Here is a 17,546-nt window from a genome sequence, read left to right on the forward strand (position 1 = left end):
TGTGTGTAAACTATGTTAGGGATTATGTATACTCCCTGCGAGAATGAAATATTAGATATAGTCTCTGAAAATTTCAGGGAGTTAAAATATTCCCTGATTTGACATATTCCTTGTAACATAGATATTCAAAGGGTGGCCTTCTATCACATGTTATGTGTAAACTAGAAGGGTGGTCTTCTATTTCATTTTGTGTGTAAACTACCTACAAGGACGGCCTTAAGCTTCTATCCCATGTTGTGTATAAACTACAAGGGTGGGCTTCTATTTCATGTTGTGTGTAAACAACAAGGGTGGCCTTCTATGTCATGTTGTGTGTAAATTACAAGGGTGGCCTTCTATTTCATGTTGTGTGTAAACTCCAAGGGTGGCCTTCTATTTCGTGTTGTGTGTAAACTCCAAGGGTGGCCTTCTATTTCATGTTGTGTGTAAACTACAAGGGTGGCCTTCTATTTCATTTTGTGTGTAAACTCCAAGGGTGGCCTTCTCTTTCATGTTGTGTGTGACCAACAAGGGTGGCCTTCTGTTTCATGTTGTGTGTAAATTACAAGGGCGGCCTTAAGCTTCTATCCCATGTTGTATATAAACCACAAGGGTGGCCTTCTATTTCATGTTGTGTACTATATAACATCAGTGTGCATGCAAAGGTTTTATACACAATGTTATGTATACAAGGATGGCTCATAAGGTTTAATGAGTGATAAGGTGTAAACACGATAATTTTAGAATTTAGGCACGCGAAACTGTCACAGTCATGTTTATGGTGAAACGTAGCCTTTTTTCTTTCTGGTAAACCTTAGCAATTTGATCATGAAATGTATCGACCAACTATTTTAAAAACAAAACAAATTGATGTTGTCCAGTGCCACATTAAATGTCATAGGAAAAATAACTAAATATATACAACTGGTCTCTGAATGTGGAGGAAAGTATAAAATCACATTATCTCCCAAACGGCTACTGCTTTATTCGTGCCCTAACTAGATGATTTTCAGACCGCTTCATCTCATTCATGTTACCCACCATGTTTCAATAAATATGTATATAACAAAAAGGATGAACTTAAAAGGAAAATAAATATAAATGTAGAAGTGTCTATAGTAAAATACTTAAAAACATATAATATATGTGTTGGTCACACCTCTATACCCGGCGTTCATTATATCCCCCACATGCTGTTAGATCATGTCAGACAGAAATATACTCAGAAACGTTATTTTGCAAAGATTAGTCTTAACGTTAGTGCTGCTGCCAAAGAGAAAAGTAAATGCCCACTGCTCAGAGGATTTAAAGAGGGTGTGAAGGTGTGCTAGTGATAGCTAGCGTCCAGTGTCTAGTTTTCCCCAGGGCTCCCAAGTAGGATGTTATTGTAAATGTCCGCTTTCTGCTATTTTATGCATAGAACATAGAGCGTCAAGATTATCATTTGGTCTCCATGGTCACCCAGATGTGTAAAGAAAACGCAAGAGTGACATGCAGCGTGCGATGATGACCACGGCCCGACAGATGTGAGCTGATGTCATACATGTAGAGATTACATCTAAAAGCCATGTTAACACCGCAGCCTGCTGGATGTGCATATGTGCGTAGAGGCTGAGATTCATGTTGTCATCGATGCCTGTTATTAGAGGTGTACGCGGGCGTAGAGGCTAATATTCAAGTTATCACGTTAGCCTGCTGGATATGCATATTGACGTAAAGGATCAGATCTACGTTGTCACCCAGGCCCGTTGGATGTGTACGCGTGCGTCGATGCTAATATTCATGTTATCACGTTAGCCTGCTGGATGTGCATATTGATATAGAGGCTGAAATTCATCTTGTCACCCAGGCCTGTTAGATGTGTACGCGTGCATAGATGCTAATATTCATGTTATCACGTTAGCCTGCTGGACATGTATATTGACATAGAGGCTGAGGTTAATCTTGTCACCCAGGCATGTTAGATGCGTACGCGTGCGTAGTGGCTAATGGTCATGTTGTCCTGCTGGATGTGCATATGCGCGGAAAAGGCTGATATTCCTGTTGCCCGATGGTCTGATAGAATGCATATGGGCGAATGGACTACTATTCATGTTGTCACCTTGGTTTGCCATTTGTGTACAGAGAGTGTTGGTAGTACCCAGGACCTGATGTGACAATCTTTACTGGCAAGTTCATTTGTCTCTCACCGACAGCCCTGTCTCTCCGCTGTCCTCTCTGTTGAAACCCTTCCCTGAACTTTTGTATGAACTGCAACGACAGGGCGATCTGTAGCACCCCCACCGCCATCAGAATAACCACTGCCAAGGCGCCGCCTACCAGATGGGGGGTAACAACTGACAGTGCAGAGGTGTGAAGGGATGTTGAACTCTCCGATCTCTCGTCCCGAGCAGGTGTGGTTGATGATGAATACGATATTGAGACAGGTGTAGTAGATGTTTCATCCGATGGTAAAGCAGTTGTAGTTGATGTTGGACCCGATGATGCAGGTGCAGTTGATATTGGATCTGATAATAAAGCAGATGCGATTGATGTTGGATCCGATAATAAAACAGGCGTGATTGTTGTTGGTTCTGATGACGGGGCAGGTGCAGTTGATGTTGGATCTGGTGATGTAGAAGGTGTGGTTGATGTGAGATCCGATGATGAAACAGGTGCAGTTGATGTTAGATCCGATGGTGAATCAGGTGTAGTTGATGTTCGGTCCGTTGATGAATCAGGTGTAGTTGACGTTGGATCCGATGATGAAGCAGTTGTAGTTGATGTTGGGTCCGTTGATGAATCAGGTGTAGTTGACGTTGGATCCGATGATGAAACAGGTGTAGTTGATATTGGATTTAATGATGAAGCAGATGTAGTTGATGTTGGGTCCGTTGATGAAGCAGTTGTAGTCGATGTTGGATCTGATGACGAATCAGCTGTAGTAGATGTTTGATCCGATGATGAAGCAGGTGTAGTAGATGTTGGATCCGAGGATGAAGCAGGTGTTGTTGATGTTAGATTCGATGATGAATCAGGTGTAGTTTGTGTTGGATCCGATAATGAAGCAGTTGTAGTTGATGTTGGATCCGATGATGAAACAGGTGTAGTAGATGTTTGATCCGAAGATGAAGCAGGTGAAGTTGATGTTGGGTCTGTTGATGAATCAGGTGTAGTTTGTGTTGGATCCGATGATGAAGCAGTTGTAGTTGATGTTGGATCCGATGATGAATCCGGTGTAGTTGATATTATTTCCGATAATAAAGCAGGTGTGTTTGATGTTGGATCTGATGACGAAGCAGGTGTAGTAGATATTGGATCCGATGATGAAATAGGTTTGCTAGATGTTGGATCGGATAATAAAGCAGGTGCAGTTGATGTTGGATCTGATGATGTAGAAGGTGTGGTTAATGTTTGATACGATGATGAAACAGGTGCAGTTGATGTTAGATCCGATGGTGAATCAGGTGTAGTTGACGTTGGATCCGATGATGAAACAGGTGTAGTTGATATTGGATTTGATGAGGAAGCAGATGTAGTTGATGTGAGATACGATGATGAAGCAGTTGTAGTTGATGTTGGGTCAGTTGATGAAGCAGTTGTAGTTGATGTTGGATCTGATGACGAATCAGGTGTAGTAGATGTTTGATCCGATGATGAAGCAGGTGTAGTAGATGTTCGATCCGACGATGAAGCAGGTGCGGTTGATTTTAGATCCGATGATGAAGCAGGTGTAGTAACTGTTTGATCCGAGGATGAAGCAGGTGCTGTTGATGTTGGGCCCGGTGATGATTCAGGTGTTGTTGATATTGGATTTGATGATGAAGCAGATGATGTTGATGTTGGATCTGATGATGTAGCAGGTTTAGTAGATGTTTGTTCCGATGATGAAGCAGATGTAGTTGATGTTGGATCCGATAATAAAGCAAGTGTGCTTGATGTTGGATCTGATGACGAAGCAGGTGTAGTAGATGTTGGATCCGGATATGTAGCAGTTGTAGTTGATAATGGATCTGATGATGAAGAAGGTGTAGTTGATGTTGGATTCGATAATAAAGCAGGTGTGGTTGATGTTGGATCCGATGATGAAGCAGGTGTGTTTGATGTTGGATCTGATGACGAAGCAGGTGTAGTAGATATTGGATCCGATGATGAAATAGGTTTGCTAGATGTTGGATCGGATAATAAAGCAGGTGCAGTTGATGTTGGATCTGATGATGTAGAAGGTGTGGTTAATGTTTGATACGATGATGAAACAGGTGCAGTTGATGTTAGATCCGATGGTGAATCAGGTGTAGTTGACGTTGGATCCGATGATGAAACAGGTGTAGTTGATATTGGATTTGATGAGGAAGCAGATGTAGTTGATGTGAGATACGATGATGAAGCAGTTGTAGTTAATGTTGGGTCAGTTGATGAAGCAGTTGTAGTTGATGTTGGATCTGATGACGAATCAGGTGTAGTAGATGTTTGATCCGATGATGAAGCAGGTGTAGTAGATGTTCGATCCGACGATGAAGCAGGTGCGGTTGATTTTAGATCCGATGATGAAGCAGGTGTAGTAACTGTTTGATCCGAGGATGAAGCAGGTGCTGTTGATGTTGGGCCCGGTGATGATTCAGGTGTTGTTGATATTGGATTTGATGATGAAGCAGATGATGTTGATGTTGGATCTGATGATGTAGCAGGTTTAGTAGATGTTTGTTCCGATGATGAAGGAGATGTAGTTGATGTTGGATCCGATAATAAAGCAAGTGTGCTTGATGTTGGATCTGATGACGAAGCAGGTGTAGTAGATGTTGGATCCGGATATGTAGCAGTTGTAGTTGATAATGGATCTGATGATGAAGAAGGTGTAGTTGATGTTGGATTCGATAATAAAGCAGGTGTGGTTGATGTTGGATCCGATGATGAAGCAGGTGTGCTTGATGTTGGATCCGATAATGAAGCAAGTGTGGTTGATGTTGGATCTGATGATGAAACTCGTGCAGTGGATGTTGGATCCGATGATGAAGAAACTGTAGTAGATGTTTGTTCCGATGATGAAGCAGATGTAGTTGATGTTGGATCCGATGTTGTAGGTGTGGTTGATGTTGGATCCGAGGATGAAGCAGGTGCAATTGATGTTAGATCCGATGATGAAGCAGGTGTGGTTGATGTTGGATTCGATAATAACGCAGGTGTGGATGATGTTGGATCTGATGACGAAGCAGGTGTAGTAGATGTTAGATCCGATGATGCAGCAGGTGCAGTTGATGTTTGATCCGATGAAGAAGCAGGTGCGGTTGATGTTACTTCCGATGATGAAGCAGTTGTAGTTGATGATGGATCCGATGATGAATCTGGTGTAGTTGATGTTGGATCCGATAAAAAAGGAGTCGTGGTTGATGTTGGATCTGATGACGAAGCAGGTGCAGTTGATGTTGGACCCGTTGATGAAGAAGTTTCAGTTAGTGTTGAATCCGATGATAAAGGATGTGTAGCTAATGTTGTAGATGTTGGATTTGATGTTGAAGCAGATGTAGATGGTGTTGGATCCGATGATGTAGAAGGTGTGGTTGATGTTTGATCCGATGATAAATCAGGTTCAGTTGATGTTAGATCCGATGATAAAGCAGTTGTAGTTGATGTTGGATCTGATGATGAAGCAGTTATAGATAGTGTTCGATCCGATGATGAATAAGGTGTTGTTGATGTTGAATCCGATAATAAAGCAGGCGTGGTTGATGTTGGATTTGATGACGAAGCAGGTTTAGTAGATGTTTGTTCTGATGATGAAGCAGATGTGGTTGATGTTGGATCAGGTGATGAAGCAGGTGCAGTTGATGTTGGATCCGATAATAAAGCAAGTGTGCTTGATGTTGGATCTGATGACGAAGCAGGTGTAGTAGATGTTGGATCCGGATATGTAGCAGTTGTAGTTGATGATGGATCTGATGATGAAGAAGGTGTAGTTGATCTTGGATTCGATAATAAAGCAGGTGTGGTTGATGTTGGATCCGAGGATGTAGAAGGTGTGCTTGATGTTGGATCCGATAATGAAGCAAGTGTGGTTGATGTTGGATCTGATGATGAAACTTGTGCAGTAGATGTTGGATCTGATGATGAGGAAACTGTAGTAGATGTTTGTTCCGATGATGAAGCAGATGTAGTTGATGTTGGATCCGATGATGTAGGTGTGGTTGATGTTGGATCCGATGATGAAGCAGGTGTAGTAGATCTAAAATCCGATGATGCAGCAGGTGCAGTTGATGTTTGATCCGATGAAGCAGGTGTGGATGATGTTTGATCTGATGACGAAGCAGGTGTAGTAGATGTAAAATCCGATGATGCAGCAGGTGCAGTTGATGTTTGATCCGATGATGAAGCAGGTGCGGTTGATGTTACATCCGATGATGAAGCAAGTGTAGTTGATGTTGGGTCCGATGATGAAGCAGTTGTAGTTGATGATGAATCCGATGATGAATCTGGTGTAGTTGATGTTGGATCCGATAAAAAAGCAGTCGTGGTTGATGTTGGATCTGATGACGAAGCAGGTGCAGTTGATATTGGACCCGTTGATGAAGAAGTTTCAGTTAGTGTTGAATCCGATGATAAAGGATGTGTAGCTAATGTTGTAGATGTTGGATTTGATGTTGAAGCAGATGTAGATGGTGTTTGATCCGATGATGAAGTAGTTGTAGTTGATGTTAGATCTGATGACGAAACAGGTATAGATAGTGTTCGATCCGATGATGAATTAGGTGTTGTTGATGTTGGATCCGATAATAAAGCAGACGTGGTTGATGTTGGATTTGATGAAGTAGCAGGTTTAGTAGATGTTTGTTCTGATGATAAAGCAGATGCAGTTGATGTTGGATCGGATGATGTAGAAGGTGTGGCTGATGTTGGATCCGATGATGATGCAGGTGCAGTTGATGTTACATCCGATGATGTAGCAGGTGAGGTTAGTGTCGGATCTGATGACAAAGCAGGTGCAGTTGATGATGGATCCGATGATGAATCAGGTGTAGCTGATGTTAGATCCGATGATGAAGCAGGTGCAGTTGATGTTAGATCCGATGTTGAAGAATGTGTAATTAGTGTTGGATCCGAGGATGAAGCATGTGCAGCTGATGTTAGGTCCGATGAAGCAGTTGTTGTTGATGTTGGCTCCGATGAAGCTGTTGTAGTTGAAGTTGGATCCGATAATAAAGCAGGTGTGGATGATGTTAGATCTGATGACAAATCAGGTGTAGTAGAAGTTAGATCGGATGATGTAGCAGGTGTGGTTGATGTTGGATCCGATGATGAAGCAGGTGTAGATAGTGTTGGATCCGATGATAGAGCAGGTATAGTTGATGTTGGGTCCCATGAAGCAGTTGTAGTTGATGATGGATTCGATGAAGAATCAGGTGTAGCTGATGTTGGATCCGATGATGAAGGAGGTGCAGTTGATGTTAGATCAGATGATGAAGAATGTGTAATTAGTGTTGGATCCGAGGATGAAGCATGTGTAGCTGGTGTTAGGTCCGATGAAGCAGCTGTTGTAGATGTTGGCTCCGATAACAAATCAGGTGTAGCTGATGTTAGATCCGATGATGAAGCGGGTTCAGTTGATGTTAGATCCGATGATGAAGAATGTGTAATTAGTGTTGGATCCGAGGATGAAGCATGTGCAGCTGATGTTAGGTCCGATGAAGCAGTTGTTGTAGATTTTGGCTCCGATAACAAATCAGGTGTAATTGATGTTGGATCTGATGATGAAGAAGGTGTAGTAGATGTTGGATCCGAGGGTGAATCAGGTGTAGTTGTTGTTAGATCCGATGATGAAGCAGGTTCAGTTGATGTTAGATCCGATGATGAAAAAGGTGTCATTGGTGTTGAATCCGAAGATGAACCATATGGAGCTGATGTTAGGTCCGATGAAGCAGTTGTTGTAGTTGTTGGCTCCGATAACAAATCAGGTGTAATTGATGTTGGATCTGATGATGAAGGAGGTGTAGTAGATGTTGGATCCGAGGGTGAATCAGGTGTGGTTGATGTTGGATCCGATAATAAAGCAGAAGTGGTTGATGGTGGATCTGATGACGAAGCAGATGTAGTAGATGTAAGATCCGGTGATGAAATAAGGGTATTTATTGTTGAAACCGATGATGAAGCAGGTGCAGTTGATGTTAGATCCGATGTTGAAGAATGTGTAATTAGTGTTGGATCCGAGGATGAAGCATGTGCAGCTGATGTTAGGTCCGATGAAGCAGTTGTTGTTGATGTTGGCTCCGATGAAGCTGTTGTAGTTGAAGTTGGATCCGATAATAAAGCAGGTGTGGATGATGTTAGATCTGATGACAAATCAGGTGTAGTAGAGGTTGGATCGGATGATGTAGCAGGTGTGGTTGATGTTAGATCCGATGATGAAGCAGGTGTAGATAGTGTTGGATCCGATGATAGAGCAGGTATAGTTGATGTTGGGTCCGATGAAGCAGTTGTAGTTGATGATGGATTCGATGAAGAATCAGGTGTAGCTGATGTTGGATCCGATGATGAAGCAGGTGCAGTTGATGTTAGATCAGATGATGAAGAATGTGTAATTAGTGTTGGATCCGAGGATGAAGCATGTGTAGCTGGTGTAAGGTCCGATGAAGCAGTTGTTGTAGATGTTGGCTCCGATAACAAATCAGGTGTAGCTGATGTTAGATCCGATGATGAAGCAGGTTCAGTTGATGTTAGATCCGATGATGAAGAATGTGTAATTAGTGTTGGATCCGAGGATGAAGCATGTGCAGCTGATGTTAGGTCCGATGAAGCAGTTGTTGTAGATTTTGGCTCCGATAACAAATCAGGTGTAATTGATGTTAGATCTGATGATGAAGAAGGTGTAGTAGATGTTGGATACGAGGGTGAATCAGGTGTAGTTGTTGTTAGATCCGATGATGAAGCAGGTTCAGTTGATGTTAGATCCGATGATGAAAAAGGTGTCATTGGTGTTGAATCCGAAGATGAACCATATGGAGCTGATGTTAGGTCCGATGAAGCAGTTGTTGTAGTTGTTGGCTCCGATAACAAATCAGGTGTAATTGATGTTGGATCTGATGATGAAGGAGGTGTAGTAGATGTTGGATCCGAGGGTGAATCAGGTGTAGTTGATGTTAGATCCGATGATGAAGCAGATGTGGTGGATGTTGGATCTGATGACGACGCAGGTGTAGTAGTTGTTGTATCCGATGATGAATCAGGTGTGGTTGATGTTGGATCCGATAATAAAGCAGAAGTGGTTGATGGTGGATCTGATGACGAAGCAGATGTAGTAGATGTAAGATCCGGTGATGAAATAAGGGTATTTATTGTTGAAACCGATGATGAAGCAGGTGCAGTTGATGTTAGATCCGATGTTGAAGAATGTGTAATTAGTGTTGGATCCGAGGATGAAGCATGTGCAGCTGATGTTAGGTCCGATGAAGCAGTTGTTGTTGATGTTGGCTCCGATGAAGCTGTTGTAGTTGAAGTTGGATCCGATAATAAAGCAGGTGTGGATGATGTTAGATCTGATGACAAATCAGGTGTAGTAGAGGTTGGATCCGATGATGTAGCAGGTGTGGTTGATGTTGGATCCGATGATGAAGCAGGTGTAGATAGTGTTGGATCCGATGATAGAGCAGGTATAGTTGATGTTGGGTCCCATGAAGCAGTTGTAGTTGATGATGGATTTGATGAAGAATCAGGTGTAGCTGATGTTGGATCCGATGATGAAGCAGGTGCAGTTGATGTTAGATCAGATGATGAAGAATGTGTAATTAGTGTTGGATCCGAGGATGAAGCATGTGTAGCTGGTGTTAGGTCCGATGAAGCAGTTGTTGTAGATGTTGGCTCCGATAACAAATCAGGTGTAGCTGATGTTAGATCCGATGACGAAGCAGGTTCAGTTGATGTTAGATCCGATGATGAAGAATGTGTAATTAGTGTTGGATCCGAGGATGAAGCATGTGCAGCTGATGTTAGGTCCGATGAAGCAGTTGTTGTAGATTTTGGCTCCGATAACAAATCAGGTGTAATTGATGTTGGATCTGATGATGAAGAAGGTGTAGTAGATGTTGGATCCGAGGGTGAATCAGGTGTAGTTGTTGTTAGATCCGATGATGAAGCAGGTTCAATTGATGTTAGATCCGATGATGAAAAAGGTGTCATTGGTGTTGAATCCGAAGATGAACCATATGGAGCTGATGTTAGGTCCGATGAAGCAGTTGTTGTAGTTGTTGGCTCCGATAACAAATCAGGTGTGGTTGATGTTGGATCTGATGATGAAGGAGGTGTAGTAGATGTTGGATCCGAGGGTGAATCAGGTGTAGTTGATGTTAGATCGGATGATGAAGCAGGTTCAGTTGATGTTAGATCGGATGATGAAGCAGGTTCAGTTGATGTTAGATCGGATGATGAAAAAGGTGTCATTGGTGTTGAATCCGAGGATGAACCATATGGAGCTGATGTTAGGTCCGATGAAGCAGTTGTTGTAGATGTTGGCTCCGCTGAAGCAGTTGTAGTTGAAGTTGGATCCGATAATAAAGCAGGTGTGGTTGATGTTGGATCTGATGACGAAGCAGGTTCAGTACATGTTGGATCCGAGGATGAATCAGGTGTAGTTGATGTTTCATCCGATAATAAAGCAGATGTGGTGGATGTTGGATCTGATGATGACGCAGGTGTAGTAGATGTTGTATCCGATGATAAATCAGGTGTGGTTGATGTTGGATCCGATAATAAAGCAGATGTGGTTGATGGTGGATCTGATGACGAAGCAGATGTAGTAGATGTAAGATCCGGTGATGAAATAAGGGTATTTATTGTTGAAACCGATGATGAACCAGGTGTTGTTGGTGTTGGATCCGATGATGAACCAGGTGTAGTAGATGTTGGATCCGATGATGAACCAGGTGTTGCAGATGTTGGATCCGATGATGAACCAGGTGAAGTAGATGTTGGATTCGATAAAGAAGCAGGTAGAATAGATGTTGGATCCGATCGTAAAGCAGGTGTAGTTGGTGTTATTTCCGATGATGAAGCAGTGGCGGTATTTGACGTGTAGGTTACAGTTAGTAGATCTGACAGCGAAGCAGGTGTAGATGATATCATATCTAACGGGGAGGTCTCTGTTACATATGTTATTGTATTTGACGGGGAAGTCTCTGTTACAGATGTTATTGTATTTGACGGGGAGGTCTCTGTTACGGATGTTATTGTATTTGACGGGGAGGTCTCTTTTACGGATGTTATTGTATTTGACGGAGAAGTCTCTGTTACAGATGTTATTGTATTTGACGGGGAGGTCTCTGTTACAGATGTTATTGTATTTGACGGGGAGGTCTCTGTTACAGATGTTATTGTATTTGACGGGGAGGTCTCTATTACGGATGTTATTGTATTTGACGGTGATGTCTCTGTTACAGATGTTAATGTATTTGACGGGGAGGTCTCTGTTACAGATGTTATTGTATTTGACGGGGAGGTCTCTATTACGGATGTTATTGTATTTGACAGGGAAGTCTCTGTTACAGATGTTATTGTATTTGACGGGGATGTCTCTTTTACGGATGTTATTGTATTTGACGGGGAGGTCTCTGTTACGGATGTTATTTTATTTGACGGAGAAGTCTCTGTTACAGATGTTATTGTATTTGACGGGGAAGTATCTGTTACAGATGTTAATGTATTTGACGGGGAGGTCTCTGTTACGGATGTTATTTTATTTGACGGGGAAGTCTCTGTTACAGATGTTATTGTATTTGACGGGGAGGTCTCTTTTACGGATGTTATTGTATTTGACGGGGAAGTCTCTGTTACAGATGTTATTGTATTTGACGGGGAGGTCTCTGTTAGAGATATTATTGTATTTGACGGGGAAGTCTCTGTTAGGGATGTTATAGTATTTGATGGAGAGGTCTCTGTTACAGATGTTTGATCTTGCAGTGAAGAAGATGCAGACGATTTTGTATCTGCGGGAGAGGTCACTGTTAACGATGACGTTGCATCTGACGGAGAGGCCACTGTCGTAGCCGATGAATCAGACGGTGAAGCAGTTATGGTCGTCGTTTCAGCTACTTCTGACGCGCGTATCGTCGTAGATGTGTCTGACAGTGAAAATGGCATAGAAAAGAAAAGTGATAACTCGGTCGGCGATTGAGAAAACAAATTAATCATAAATACTTGGAATAAGACATATTGGTAAAATTAATTTTGAAAAGTTGAATTATCAAAGGCACAGCATATATCACACAAGTCATCAAACGTCGCAAACGTGTAATGTGGACAATGAAATATATATCGTCTTAAACTAGATGTTGGACCTTGATAATATTTAAATGTGTTCAAAGATTATATAAATGTGTTGCAGGGAACCGGTAAATATATCGACTCATCCGACATCGACTTCAACCGGGTCAAATAGTGATAAATTAAAAAGGGTTTTGTCGGGATCATGAAGTTCGACAAGGCAAGCTTTCAATGTATGTACAAAGACACTCACGCCTTTATTTACATGAGATTACTCACTATTATAAGTATAAGAATCACCCATCATTTACCTACTCAAAATAATAATAATTATCATAATAATTATCATAACAAATGAAAGCTACTCGAATTTTACAAACTTTGCGAGATAATCACACATGATAAATACACGCATGTTTTTATCACTTCAGAAAGGGAGGGAAATGTTGTCAGCAATGTGTATACTGGTGTAGCACCTGAATGAGGCGTTGTATCGGAGATCGGGGACGTTGATGTAGACGTCAGTGATGTTGATGAAGTTGACTGCCTTGGAGTAATGTTGTCAGCGATTGTTGTTGGGGTTGTTGTGTCAGTAGTTCTCTGTGCAGAACCTGAAATTAGCGATATTGGTATTGAAATCAATAAGTCGTAACAAGATGCTTGGCAGAGGATGTTGCAGGGGTGGGCTTGGCGATGGGTGATGTTTGTTGTTTAACGCCGCTCTCAGCAATATTCAAGCTATATGACGGCGGTCTGTACATAATCGAGTCTGGACCAGACAATCCAGTGATTGGCATCATGGGCATCGTTCCACGCATCGTTTGTCGCCTCTTACGACACGCATAGTCACCTTTTACGGCAAGTATGGGTCGGCGAATTAGAGCGATGGCTGTGTCAGTATGGAGACTCTGTGGGAAGGAAAGATATTCCCTTTTCAGTCATGTCATGACAAAAATAAAAAAAATATGTTTAATATATATACGCAACCAAAAAAGCAGGTATGCACCACATTAAAGTGTTATTATGTATTGTTCCATACAACTGAAGCACGTGCTTTGTACCAGTGGGCCGGAAGTAGAATATGGAACACATAGGCCAAGGACACTATGCTTTCATCCGGGTTCACGATCACCGCTTTTAACAGTATTCTAGATATATCACGGCGTGTCAGCTTAATGTGGGAGGAAAGCCCGAAGTGATGCAGGTCTCAGACGTTTGCCACTTCGATGAAACCCATGAGCACGGGTATGGTGCTGACAAACCGAGAAACATAATTGGGGCGAACCGGGATTCGAACCCACAATCAGGTTTCTGGCCTGCCCAAGGGACGCAACTCTGCACAGCGAATCGCGGCGCCTTAGACGACTGGGCCACCCGTGTCCCCAACATTCTGTATGTGATGTATCCTACGTCACTGACTAGGCAACACTAACAGGTGGGATGTTCCAGTCATGCATGGGGGGCACGGGTGGCCCAGTCGTCTAAGGCACCGCGATTCGCTGTGCAGAGTTGCGTCCCTTGGGCACGCCAGAAACCTATGATTGTGGGTTCGAATCCCGGTTCGCCCCGATTATGTTTCTAGGTTTGTCAGCACCATACCCGTGTTCGTTGGTTTCACCGAAGTGGTAAACGTCTGAGACCTGCATCACTTCGGGCTTTCCTCCCACACTAAGCTGACACGCCGTGATATAACTGGAATAATGTTAAAAGCGGCGTAAAACCCAACTCACTCACTCACTCCAGTCATGCATGAGGACCTGTTCCATTTGTGTGAGGTCAAGTAATGGTTGAGGCTCTCTTTTCACACGTCTCAGGTCATCACGAATGTGTTTGATGTTACAAAGATCTGCCCAGCGCAGACTATTGACTGTCTGTGCCGGAAATTACCCGCTCGAGCAGTATAAGGACGGTAAGACTCGCGAAAGGCTACTTCCGGTACCAGTATTTCCGGTGACAAACCTTTACTCATAAACTAGTTTTGCTTTCGAAATGCGCGACCGCCAAAGCTTACTTTGCTAGACGGGACGAGACCACGCATGGTTGTCACCGCTGTTGACAGCCATCATTGTCGGCTAATTTCGAAATGATAATATCGGTGATTTGTCATTCCTGCAAAGTTTATCGGTTCCTGACAACTGACAATCATTGCAGTACTATCCTTTAGACATGTATTTTATTCGCTTCGGACAGTGTTGTTTTATTATTACGCCTTACGGAGGATGTGTTACGTGTTTCTGTGATTATTTATGAAGATGCAACTTCTAATAGGTAGGCCAAATTACCACAAGTATCTGACAGCATATGCATGAGCAGTATCATTGAAGCCTTGCTTTTTACAGTTGGACCAGGCATTAAATAAGGCAAGGTTTAGAGGTTAAAATTTGTAAAATCTATGCTATGAACTTGTAAACGTGAAATTTATTTTATTAAATTATATTCATGGACTCTTTAGTTATGAAAGTAATGAACCAGTCATGTTGTGAAACTTAAACTTAAATATGTATTGTTGGGTCATATTTACTCTCAAACACCTTCAAATTGTTTTTATTATATTTGTCAGTTAGAAGTAGAAAGTTATTTTTCAAATTATTTTTCTTTTTGAAGGAGACAGTTGGGTTTTGTGCATCGTAAAAAAAACATGTTGCGTAACTAATATATTTAGTTTCTATATCAAATATGAATAGATACAACAATGCAGATGTATTTTCCTTTGCACTTTTAGGCTTGCGCTAAAATTTAACTCTCATCCACATCTCCAGGATGACTGTATGGAAGTTCTTTGTTTCATTGGTAATCTGTTAGTAATCTGTTGTATTATCTGGGTATTTTTTTTACCGATGAACTGGAAATATATTATCATACATTCAATGTCAATTTATGATAAGTTATCCAATGTCAATTCAATATCAATCTTCAGACACATTTCTATTGTGTGGCATTATTCACACGTAAAAAAACAATAAATAAGCTTTAGATTAGTATAAAAGATACTGACTTGTGGTGTCAGGGAGGTGCACGGGAAGGATTTCGGAGTCAACTCGGAAGATGAATTTGCCAGCAACGCCAACGTTAGACAGTTTAGTAATGTTGATGAGTTCCTCAGACTTGGATCCCGGCAGCAGGTACGACTTCATCCCATCACCAGCTAAGAAGCCGCTCTGGAACGCACAATTAGCGGATATGTAGTCAGATATGTATACAGCCAGCTCAGATACACATTGTGAACGTCGCACAGTCAGCGACGTGTACAGCCATCTGAGATACACATTGTGAAGTCACAGAGTCAGATAAATAAGCAGCCAGCTTAGATACACTATGTGAACGTCACAAGTCAGATAGATATACCGCCAGCTTAGATACACAATGTGAACGTCACAAGTCAGATACACATACAGCCAGCTCAGATACACAATGTGAACGTCACAAGTCAGATAAATATACAGCCAGCTCAGATAGACAACGTAAACGTCACAAGTCAGATAAATATACAGCCAGCTTAGATACACAATGTGAACGTCACAAGTCAGATAAACATACAGTCAGCTCAGATAGACAATGTAAACGTCACAAGTCAGATAAATATACAGCCAGCTCAGAAACACAAAGCATTTAGTTGTATTTGAATTATTATGACACCCTGAATACAATCCGACCTCGGCAATGTCGGATAACTCCATTTTATGTACAGTGGGGTTAAGTCTTGTGTAATTTTCACGTCGATTTGCTGCACAAATAATACTGTAACATTAAATGCTGCACATTTCTCCAAACACGGATTGTCGTATCTCTCCCACTTTTGGAAGCGATCGTTCGACCATTGCGTTTATCTACGTTGCCCAGCTGCATCTATGGTGAACAACTCACCATACGCTTCCCTCACAAAAGTAACGTCGTCCAATTTACGACGTCATCAGGTTGGGGGCGCACGTTCTTCATTGTTCTGGGTAGTTCTTTACATCCCGCCATGATTAAGCTTCACTGTTGGTGAGTGCGTAATTCAGGAAGAGAAACTAAACCTACACCCCACCCCACCCCACCCCACCCCACCCCACCCCCACCAAGCCCCAAGCCCCAAGCCCCAAGCCCCAAGCCCCAAGCCCCAAGCCCCAGCCCCCAGCAGGGAGACAGTGCCAATGGTCTCACATGTTGCGCCCGGGTCATCCGCCTGACGTTTTGACTGTGCTGTTTGTTCCCCAGAACAGCGTCTGGTGACAAGAGTCAACCAATCGTCTCTGGACACTCCAAGTTGCTGTGCAGAGGAGCGTCAGTTCGTCGAGCGAGGATCCTCTAGTCTTGGATTCGAACCCCAGATTCACCCATATAGTGAACATTGTCATCACTATACCCATGCTTGGGGGCTTCAGCAAATGTGTAAACTGTTCCATAACTAGATTCGCGTTTTCCTCCCATTTTAACCTGACAGGCCGTGATATAGCTCAAATTCTGTTCACAGCGGTGTCTAACCGAACTCACTCACTCACAAGATAATCGACCATATTCATAACTGAACCTCCACATGCGTTTTATGCATTACTATTGTATCAACTATATATCTCATACTCTTTCAAACAGAACCAACTTACCTGTGTACGAACGGAGGGTTCTGTGCCTTCATATAGAGCCATAAAGTCAGAATTATCATACACCCATTCTATCCTTTCATAGAACAGTATCACGACTGACGCCGTGCCATCAGTTGCCATGGTGATCTGGAATGTGTCGACCTAAAGGAACATAAAAAGAAATGCGTAAAAACAATTGACTTATCAACTATTATAGCTAAAATGGATAGACTTATCATTAAACCGCCCGCATGTTACCAGAAACCAGCGGGCCACATTGTAACTTGATCATGCCCTCACATTGCTTTACGACGGGCCATTATCACACCCGTTGTTAGGTGAAGCCATAGGGTAGGGATAGGTGACGTCACGTTCAATAGTGACGTCATCTGGTTTGTTCTATGACGTTTCCATATTTGTAAAATTGGGTGAGTGACATTCATAATTATTGCAGTAAATAATTCAAAGCCGATATTGTTGTTTCTTGTTATTTTATAACAATTTCCATCCATTTTGCTATAATAACGGTAACGCTCTTTTTCAGGGCATTATCATTTGCAGAAGCCCGAGGTCTTTTCAACTGCCCTCCTTCGTCGGCCAGTTAATGGAAGACCTCGGGCTTCTGCAAATGATAATGCTCTGAAAAATAGCGTTACCCTTATATTATCACCGGCCCGTTTTTGTATTCGATGTTAACCAGTTACACCGGTCGTCTATATTTTGAGTTACTTGTTGAACCTCCTCCATAGGCTGCGCACAAATCTTAACCACAGTCGTCATCCT

General features: G+C 42.3%; 1 protein-coding gene across 1 annotated transcript; it reads right to left on the reverse strand.

Moving 5' to 3' along the window:
* Nucleotides 1-934: 934 nt before the first annotated feature.
* Nucleotides 935-17,543, reverse strand: LOC124142239 (uncharacterized threonine-rich GPI-anchored glycoprotein PJ4664.02-like). Its single transcript, XM_048399334.1, has 5 exons — nt 17,493-17,543; nt 16,785-16,925; nt 15,197-15,359; nt 12,678-12,812; nt 935-12,059 (listed from the first exon to the last, which is right to left on the reverse strand). Exons 1-5 carry the CDS (start codon nt 17,541-17,543, stop codon nt 2,077-2,079), a joined length of 10,473 nt encoding a protein of 3,490 aa, XP_048255291.1. The 3' UTR covers nt 935-2,076.
* Nucleotides 17,544-17,546: the final 3 nt, after the last annotated feature.

Source organism: Haliotis rufescens, unplaced genomic scaffold, assembly GCF_023055435.1.
Source record: "Haliotis rufescens isolate VD_foot unplaced genomic scaffold, xgHalRufe1.0.p SCAF_2, whole genome shotgun sequence".
Classification (NCBI taxonomy): Eukaryota; Metazoa; Mollusca; class Gastropoda; order Lepetellida; family Haliotidae; genus Haliotis; species Haliotis rufescens.